We start from the raw sequence: 10,360 nt of genomic DNA, 5'->3' as shown, positions 1-10,360 counted from the left end.
CAGGGTGCTGCTCCAGCTGTAGTGGCCGTCCTTCTGCAGCACCCCGGGGCTCCTGCTCTCCTCCCAGCTGCTGCTGCTGCTGCTGCTGCTGCTGCCGTCCACCTTCCAGGCCAGACTCCAGTCTGAGGGGAAGCCCTTGTTGGCCAGGCACATGAGCGTGGCCTTCCCCTGCTGCAGCTCCTCGCTGGAGGGGGGCAGCACCGTCAGGGTGGGACGGGCATCACCTAGGAGAAGAACCAATTGGCTTAGAGGACGGGGACCATACAGCTGGTTTCTGCTCCACCAGTCACTCACTCACACATTGTTTCACTTCCTTTAAGAAACCTCTCATGCATATCAGCACAGAAAGAGTCCTCATATGAGCTGAAAGATATCAAACTGCACTGGAAATAAAACAACCAGGTTTTAAATTTGGAAATACAAAAAACATATTTACTGTCAAAACTGTCAAAAGGGCAAAAGTTACTGAGATCCCATTTTTACGTATATATTGTTCCATTGGTGTGAAAGTCAAATTGATCCCTCTAGAATGAAATGAAAGCAGACAGAAGATGTTGTAAAAGAAAATCTTTCTGCAGTCATCAAAGCAAATGTCCATAAAAATGATCACTGACACATTCCTAATCAATCCTCTGGTAAACGTATTGATCCATTGAGAAGCAGCATCATCAGAGTAATCCAAGTCCCTGTTGGAGTCAGTCAGAGCATTTCCATAGAGAGCCACTTTGCATCAGCAGCACCATGCTCCAGTGCTCTGGGAGACTTTATAGTCCTGAGAGTTGAACACTGGATGACTGACAGCTGTCCTTCATGACAACAGAAGCCACAGAAATCCTCCTCATCAAAAACATGACTTTGGTCTCCGTCCTCATCTGGACTCTCCTCTGCTTCACTCAGGGTGAGGAAAATCATTTTTCTGTGATGTGAAAATCATTTGGAGTGTAGCTGAGTTTCACCTCACCATCTCATGTCCAGTGTTTCTTCTCTCTCCTCAGGGTCTGTTGGACAAAATCTTGTCGTGACTCAGCCAGCAGCCAAATCAGTGCAGCTGGGTCAGACTGTCTCTATTGACTGTAAATCCAGTCCAGCAGCTCGTCACTACTCTGGTTCACAATATTTCCTGGCCTGGTACCATCAGAAAACTGGAGAAGCTCCTAATCTTCTGATCTACAGAATATCAGACAGATTTTCTGGAATCTCCTCCAGATTCAGTGGAAGTGGAGCAGGGAATGGAGTTGACTTCACTCTGACCATCAGTGGAGTTCAGGCTGAAGATGCAGCAGTTTACTACTGTCAGGCTCATTATTATATCAACAGCCAGTATCTGTTCACACAGTGAAAAAGCGTCGTACAAAAACCTCCCTCAGTCAGACTGAACAGAAACTGTACTGACTGCTGCAGCTGGAAGCTACTGCAGAGACTGATACAGTTCACTGAGGACACACACACACACACACACACACACACACACACACGATTTCTGATGCTCATTGCGTCTCCACCAGTTTTCCTCCTGAAGTTCAAACAGCAGCAGAGTCAGCTCCACTGATGTAGAGACACAAACCAAATTCACAATATATCAAACATCAACGTCCACACATCACACTGAAATCTCAGGACACTGAAGCTCCATATCTGCAATGCAACAAATGTTTTCTGTGGCAGAAACACTGACGCTCAGAAACATAATGGATTCTGGGCCACAGTTCATACAGTACATGTCACTGAACAACCTGTTTGTGTATCATATGCCTCATATGTCACCTCACACTTCAGATTTATAAACTCATCATAACAGCTGTCTGTAAGTTGAGAGACAGTTTTGGAATAAAGAAACCATTTCGGTTCAACCAACTAATAACTTCTGAGATTTGATCTCATTAAAAGTGTCTACTTAGATTTATTACCTATCATTTAAAATGTTCACACCTGATTTTACTGCCATGCTGGCTGATTCATTATGTGCCTGTCTGCCTGAAATGTGCACTGACATTAGTGAAACGCTCTGTAGTGCTGCACAAGTCCCCCATGAGATTTTGTCTTTTTTCCCCTCTGAATTGTACAAACTCTGTGGAAAGTTGGACGTGATTTATTCTTGTATCTTAACTGTAATGAGGCTTCAGAGGAGGGATATTCATGAAGGTACAAATATAACTTTTCAAGAAAATAAAACAGTAAATGTAATGCTCCGTATTTGTAAAGCACCTTTCTAGTCTTTTCACCACTCATTGCTTTGACACTACATCACATTCACACAATGGTGGAACAGCCACCAGGGGCAATTCAGGGTTCAGTATCTTGTCCAACATCGACATGAAGCCTGGAGGAGCCGGGAATTGAACCGCTGAACTTCCCATTAACGAGCAACCCGCTCTACCCCCTGAGCCACAGCCGCCCCTATAGTCTTTAATAACATTGTAAAATTGGAAAGGACCACAGTTTAGACCAGAAATTTAAAAGTTTGAAATAACAGGAAGCAATAATGCTGATTACTTGTCAGGAATCTGGCTGGACCCAAAAGTAGATTGAGACAAACAGGTCAGGTTTAAGGAGGTTTATTAAACAGGCAGGTTAGAATGTGAGTTCAGGGAGCAGGCAGGTGGGTGGGGCTGGGGTTTTGGGTGAAGGTCCAGGCTTTCTTGAGTCATTGTGAGCTGGCTGATTAATGAGGCACATGCCAGGGAGAGATGATCCAGAACAAATTGTGGCTGAATGTGAAGGCCGGCTGGCAAGCAAACAAGGCAGACAGAAAAGCTCACAGAGTTACTGGTGTCTGGCAAGTAAGCTGGTAATAGTACGTTGTGGTAGACATAATAGTATGACTTAACAATGCAGCAGGGACTGGATGTGATGCCTGGGTCTTTGAAGGGAGGCTGAATGAGTAGATGATGGTCAGGTGTGTTGAAAGTGCTTGCAGTCAGGTGAGGAGACGACACCAAACCAGGAAGGCCAAAAGCAACGGAGCGAGATGATCAGACAGACAAAAACCAAAACACACCACATTCACCCAAAGATTAAAACTAACTAAAAGCACCCACACCAGCTGTCACGTGCAGGAGTCGTAGCATGGCTTTAAACACATGCTGAAAGTGCTTGAGCCACGTTACGACATCCGGTCGCTCACCCACTTCAGCGAAAAGATTGTGCCAGATCTTTATGAGTAGGAGAAGAAAAAAGTTGTGGATGAACTATCCCGAGCATCCTCTGTCGTCTGTAACGACAGACGGGTGGACGTCCAGGGGAACGGAGAGCTATGTGGAGAGCTATGTGACGATAACCGCTCACTTCATCACAGCAGACTGGGAGATGAGAAGTCCGGTGCTGCAGACACGCCCCCTCTACGAGAGTCACACTCATCTTGCGCAGGTACTGACACAAGCAGTGGAGGAATGGAAGATAAAGAGGCCCAGTACTAATATCCCAGTCACAACTGATAATGCCACAAATCAAATAAATGCAGTGAATGAGGCAGGACTGGGTCCACGGATAGCGTGCTTTGCACATGTAGTGAATTTGGCATCACAGAAGGGAATCTCAGTCAATAGGATGGACCGCCTCCTTGGGAGGATCAGGAAAGTGGTTTCCTACTTCCACCGAAGCACAACAGCTGCTCATGTGCTTAAGACAAAGCAACAAATGCTAAAGCTGCCTACTCATAAGCTCATACATGATGTCCCAACAAGGTGGAACTCCACTTATGATGTGTTAGAGCGTTATCTGGAGCAGCAGGCAGCTATATACTCTGCACTGACGAAAAATGTCAAAGACATCATCACCCTGTCTGATGATGATGTGAGAGTGGTAGAGGAGGTCCTCCAGGTGCTTAAACCCCTCAAAACTGTTACATCTCTGCTGAGCACTGAAACTTCACCATCTGTGTCAACGATCCTGCCGCTGAAAACAAGGATTCTACAATCCATTGCTCCAAGTGTGGAAGACAGCGCCATCACTCGAGATGTCAAGACTGCCATTAGAGAGGACCTGAAGCCCAGATAAACTTCACCCCCTACTCTACAGGACTACCTTCACAGATCTACTGCCCTGGATCCGAGGTTCAAGTCCCTGTCTCACATGGACCCTGCCCTACGCCAGAGGACATACAGTGACCTCACCACTGAGATTGTGAGCAGTCCGGGCACTGAAGACTGATGAGGTAAAGAAAAAGAGTATTATTGAAAAATGATCAATTTAAATCTAAATACATTTTTTATTTTCAGTAATAATGGCAATGAGTGTAAATACCCTCATATTGCCAAGATGGCAAGATGCTATCTCGCTGTGCCAGGCTCTTCAGTTCCTTCCAAGAGAGTGTTCTCAACAGCAGGGGACGCAGTGACTGCAAAGAGGTCCACACTCTCCCCACACAATGTAGACATCCTTGTCTTTTTGAAAAAGAATTTGAAATTATAAGCTCAGGTATGCTTTGCTTTCTTTCTTTTTCTTTGATGATGTGGACATAGGCTTTATTTCACTATCCATGTTTAAAGGAAGGAGATATGCCTTTTTATGTTGCACTTTAAGTTGTTTTTCATTAATTATGTTAAAAAGAAGATAATATGCCTTGTGCACTTTAAAGGGACTATATGTAGTTTTTCTACTAAAATTAATCCTTTTGTTATTGCCTGTGTGTGAAGGGGTTGTAATCTGACATTAAAATGATCCACTTGCCGGGTTTGGCTATTAACTCTGAAGGCAAGTATTCCTATTCCTATTTGAAGGCTACGGCTCGGATTTTCCGCAAAATCCAGTGACTGACACCTGCATGCGCGCTCCCGAGCCTCTCGCTTTATCTACTGCACTCGACGACACTGCAACTTACGACATGGAGTCTGGTAACACTAAGAAACGACCTGCTCCCAGCACAACACAGACTCCAACACAAACTCCACATATGGATAAAAACCAACAAAAAACCTTTATCTGCTGAAGCTCGTCAGGCCAAATGTGAATCGGATCGACTTTGAACGAAAACACGGATCAACATCGGCAGGGCTTTTGAATCATGGAGAAACCTCCGCTTTGTTTTGAGTATAAAAACAGACCCGGAGTTGGCTTTCATCCAATTGGACAGTTAAGCTAAGATTATTATAAAACATGTAAAACATTTTGATTTTCTGTTTCAGTTGGCTCAAGTTAGATAGCGTTAGCTCGCCGGCTAATGCCGAGTAGTTGCTAATGTTGTCTGGTGCAAAGTTATATCGTATTAAGTTGATTTAAATTATTAAATAAAAAAATATAAAAAGTGTTCATAAATGAAAAGACAAAACTTATGTTTATTTGTCCTGCTGATCCGAAGAATGATCCGATCCGTGACTCTGATCCGAGTTTTTTGATCCGTTGCACCCCTATCAGGATGCCTATACTGCCTACTCTGAAATAGCACCTGACTGAACAGCCCTACAGCCAGATACCACAACAGCCACGTCCGTTAACGGCAGCTCTCCACTCATTGGTCAGTACACTTGGTATGGTTGCTATAACAATATTTAGTGGCCAGGAAAATAGGCCACAAGGATTTGTTCATTTATTTGGCTAGAACAACTAAGAACCTTTAAAGACGTTAAACACACTATACCTAGTAAATTCTATCCTTGGTAAAGAAAGTGTCTACAACTTGCGCTTTAAATGCAGTATTATGATTAAAACTGATTTAGGCAATTCTATTGTTCAATATCAATATCATCATAACATTAGTTAATCACATAATGTTTTACTTCAAAGTCGTCTTTCATAGGTAATCTTTTTACATGTAAGTTCTGTGTCTCTAGATGGAAAGCACTTTAACCCTTTACTCACTCACTGTTGTTACCAAAAAGAAAAAGGCTCCAACTGTTTTGCAACCTGATAAAAAGTCCCATTTCCCTTCATGGTGGTTTATGCATATAGAGGAATCTCAACTTTCTCAGTCTCATCTCTGTTCAGCTGCTGGAATTTGTGATAAATATGTATAATTAACATAGAAATGTACATGTTTATTGACCAGGCAGAGGTAATTTTGTGATTAAAAAAATGAACAGGTGTTTATCATCTACATACATATACAAATGATATGGGGTGGTGATGGAACAGTGGATAAGACACATGCCTTTGGTGTGAGAGACCCAGGTTCCCCACTGTGACACATCTACCAGTGTGTCCCTGAGCAAGACACTTAGTGTTAGTTGCGCTTCAGAGGTGTGCGACCTCTGACCCATATAGCAATTGTAACTCGCTTTGGATAAAAGCGTCAGCTAAATGAATAAGTGTAATGTGAATGAATTCCATGTCTCCTGCTATAAAGCAAATGCAGCATGTAAAGCCAGCAGAGATTGAGTCTTGTGGGACACCGAGTTTATAACTGGCTGTTGCTGATGAATGTGACCAAGTGAGACAACATCACGTCTGCCTGACAGATAAGGACTGAATCAGTTTAACACTGTGACACAGAGGGTAACATATCTCTGCAGTCTATGTAGAGGTGCACTGTAATTTACACAACAGTTTCCATCTGTGCTATCTTCACAGCTGCTGGAGGTGGTCATGCTTATGAATCCCTGCTGTCCCTTAGACAATATTCTGTCAAGTCAAGGACGTTTGACTCAAGTCTTATTCAGGTGATAATTAGCAGTTCCTTAACCAAGGGTGTTGTTCCCTCCAGTTTTAAACATGCAATTCTGCAACCCCTTTTATGGAAACCTACCCTTGACTCCAGTGATAAAAACTACAGGCTCATCTCCAAGCTAACATTTATTTCCAACGTTTTAGAAAAAGTGGTCCTCCTCGTACCTGAACACATTAAACATCTTTGACAAATTCCAAACTGGTTTTTAGAGAACTTCTACTACTGACTCTGCTCTGTTAAGGTACATAATGACATCCTTCTCACAGTGTTGGTTTACCCCCTACCTGAGAGAAATAATTCTTACTGCTATTAAATGTGGCATCCCTCAAGGTTTTATGCTTACCCTTGGCACTATCTTTCAGAAGTACAATGATTTGTATCAATGTTATGCGGATGACACACAGTTTTACATACCAGATGCACAAAATGATTTTGTTTTTGAAGCCTTCAATAGTTTAGCTCCACAATACATTATTGTCAGGATTGCCCAAGTGCAGAGGCAGGTTAGTGCAGACCCAAACGAGCAGGATGGAGTTCTTGTGTTTATGAATGATATGCTAAGTACATACTCTGTGCCTGGGTCACTTAGGTCATCCTCACAACAACACACTTACTACTAACTAAAGGTGACCAGGCTTTGGAATAGTTTCCCGTCCAACGTTAAGTCCTGCCCCACCATGGAGATCTTCAAATCTAATTTAAAGATCTACATTTTGTTTTTTGGCTTTTACCTAGATTCTGACCCAATAGTCTTTATCAGGCCCACATTGTATTATTTTAATCGTTCTCTTGCACCATTTTAACCTGACGTTGTTCTTATTTATTTCCTTTTAGTTTCTTTGATTTTGATTTTAACCGTACACTTGTAATTTTGTGTATTGAGTACCTGTAAAGCACTTTAGGTGAACTCCTGTTTTTTTATATGTGCAATGTTAAATAAAGTGACTTGACTTGATTAATGGCAGCACGTGAAGTCTAATGTCATAAAATCCATGAATAATCTCAGGACTTCTACAAGATTTAAAGGGTCTCGTGTTTTACGAATTCTCCCAGATCTCTCTTATAAAAAACAGTATTATCATAATAATTCTTAGTTAATTAAATGATGAACAACATAATTTCCTTGTGTAAAAAGATTACTTGTCAGTTACTGTATAGCATACTGTGTTTGTGTTAATCTGCATGAGGATGTTTTAAACAGGCAGCTGTCCCAGCAGTGAGGAGGAAACAGCATGATATGTTGAGGACAGCTACAGTTCACTGACTCTGTGTGTTTGCATATCTGTCCTGCCTCTCTGCTCCCAGCCGTTAAGAGGCCAGTGTTGATCAGTGGCTGTCCAGGCCTTTCAGAGCCACTGACACGCCGGCAGCACAATGATGATGTCACTAATTCTACTGCTGGCCACCCTGGGGCTCCTTGTTCAGGGTGAGACTCTCTTCTGAAAACTTTGCTTCAGGATGCAACCAGCTTCACCACAATGATGTTCTGCTGTGATGGAGAAACACTGAAACAAGCAGCATTTACCTTCTTCCATCTGTTCTCCATCTTAAAGAAATGAGACTCTTCTGTTTGGATGCTGATCATCTTTCTCCAAGCTGGATTTGTCTCAATAACCCTTCTCCTCTTTTTCATCTTTTCCAGGTTCATCAGGACAAATCATCCTGACTCAGTCTCCTGGATCTCAGTCTGTTGTTCCAGGACAGGCTGTCTCTCTCAAATGTAAAACCAGTACAGGTGTTTATAGTTATGGTTACAGCTGGCTCAGCTGGTACCTTCAGAAACCTGGAGAAGCTCCTAAACTCCTGATTTATCGAGCTACAGCCCGTCAGTCTGGAGTTCCAGATCGTTTTAGTGGAAGTGGATCTGGGACTGACTTCACTCTGACCATCAGTGGAGTTCAGGCTGAAGATTCAGGAGTTTACTACTGTCAGCAGGGTTACAGCACACCGTTCACACAGTGATACAACGTCGTACAAAAACCTCCCTCAGCTGGAGAGGAACTGATCTGACTCAACTGCTGCACTGAAACTAAAATAACAGGAGGTTTATTTAAAAAAAAAGCTTAATATCAAATCATTTTAGCACAAAACATTTTGGATTGGATCCAAACATTTATACTTTTGATAACTTTATTAATATAGGATTTAAATAATTTATCAAAGCTGTACTTTAATATTTAAATTAATATAATCTATGAAGATAAACAAGACAAGAACACTATTTGTATATATTTTGGGTAATTTGATCACACAATTTTTCATAGAAATGTGAACATATTCATTATTGAAATTAAACAAAAAAAATCTCAACATCAAGTATTTCAACAAACACGTATTATGATCGACCGATCAGTAACATTTTAATTATTTCCTTTTGTCATTTTTGGTTTCTGTGGTTCTTATTTATCTTTATTTTGATGATGTTGTCCTTTTTTTAGACTTTTGTAGTTTTATTACATCAAAAGCAATAACAATATTACAGTTGTTACTATTTACACAGTTTAGAATGAACAGATATGATTTATCTTTGAAATGGCTCAAAATGTTGGGCCATAAAATGTTTTTTTAATACAGATAAATCTGTGACTATAACAGAAAAGATACTACAGTCATGAAGGCATTCATAATACTGTGATAATAATAAACATGAAAACAGCTGATTGGATGAAAAGGTCTTTATTATCTGGAAACACTGAAATAATATTGAAACAGTGCAACAAGCTAGTAAATCTTGCTGTTGAAAGATGTCAAATAAAAGAGAGAGACAGTTCCAGAGTGCAGAGTGAGAGCAGGAGCAGAGGAAAACCAGTAGCAGAGTCCCAGTGAGTCAGGTCAGGACTGGGAACACTGGTCTCTCCTCAGTGTCTCTGAGAGCGGAGTCTGGGAGCCCTGGGTGGCCTCACAGGTCACAGAGCCCACCTTCCTCCACTGGTCTGCAGAGAGCCTCAGGGTGCTGCTCCAGCTGTAGTGGCCGTCCTTCTGCAGCACCCCGGGGCTCCTGCTCTCCTCCCAGCTGCTGCTGCTGCTGCTGCTGCCGTCCACCTTCCAGGCCAGACTCCAGTCTGAGGGGAAGCCCTTGTTGGCCAGGCACATGAGCGTGGCCTTCCCCTGCTGCAGCTCCTCGCTGGAGGGGGGCAGCACCGTCAGGGTGGGACGGGCATCACCTAGGAGAAGAACCAATCGGCTTAGAGGACGGGGACCACACAGCTGGTTTCTGCTCCACCAGTCACTCACTCACACATTGTTTCACTTCCTTTAAGAAACCTCTCATGCATATCAGCACAGAAAGAGTCCTCATATGAGCTGAAAGATATCAAACTGCACTGGAAATAAAACAACCAGGTTTTAAATTTGGAAATACAAAAAACATATTTACTCTCAAAGTCTCAAATGTGCAAAAGTTAATGAGATCCACTGTTAAAGGACATTATCAGTCCAAAATAACAGACGACCACAGGTAACCTGTTCCTCAGACAGATTTAAAAACAGCATCAGAGAACTGTCAACATTATTTCAAACTGAGGTTAAAAGACAATTTGAGCCATTTTAGAAGATCAGAGATTTGGAAACATTTTTATCTTCATTCACACTATTCAAAATAATTTGAACTCAACTTCTAAACAGTTTAAAATGCAGAATTAAAGGCTGAATGATTTTTAAAGTACGAGTGTTGTTCTTTAATCTTTGCTGCAGTTCAAGCTGTTCACATTTCACAAATTAAATGGAACGTTTAAAGAGAAGTTCAGTAAAGCTGCTGTG

At 42.0% G+C, this 10,360-nt stretch overlaps 3 gene segments (V, D, J or C); 2 read left to right on the top strand and 1 right to left on the bottom strand.

Moving 5' to 3' along the window:
- On the bottom strand, positions 1 to 477 carry LOC119907704 (the record flags this gene model as incomplete). The annotated part of the segment is given in 2 exon segments: positions 1 to 289; positions 467 to 477. Coding segments are annotated over 2 exon segments (300 nt in total), but the record flags the coding sequence as incomplete, so codon positions are not given.
- Positions 478 to 834: 357 nt separating this feature from the next.
- LOC119907545 lies at positions 835 to 1,372 on the top strand. The segment is given in 2 exon segments: positions 835 to 898; positions 996 to 1,372. Coding segments are annotated over 2 exon segments (393 nt in total).
- Positions 1,373 to 7,973: 6,601 nt separating this feature from the next.
- LOC119907557 lies at positions 7,974 to 8,666 on the top strand. The segment is given in 2 exon segments: positions 7,974 to 8,027; positions 8,244 to 8,666. Coding segments are annotated over 2 exon segments (372 nt in total).
- The last annotated feature ends 1,694 nt before the right edge of the window (positions 8,667 to 10,360 follow it).

This window comes from Micropterus salmoides, unplaced genomic scaffold (genome assembly GCF_014851395.1).
Source record: "Micropterus salmoides isolate LMB-PRFRI ecotype aquatic unplaced genomic scaffold, ASM1485139v1 Ms_hic_scaffold_17, whole genome shotgun sequence".
NCBI lineage: Eukaryota > Metazoa > Chordata > Actinopteri > Centrarchiformes > Centrarchidae > Micropterus > Micropterus salmoides.
This window is presented reverse-complemented; position numbering and strand designations above follow the sequence as displayed.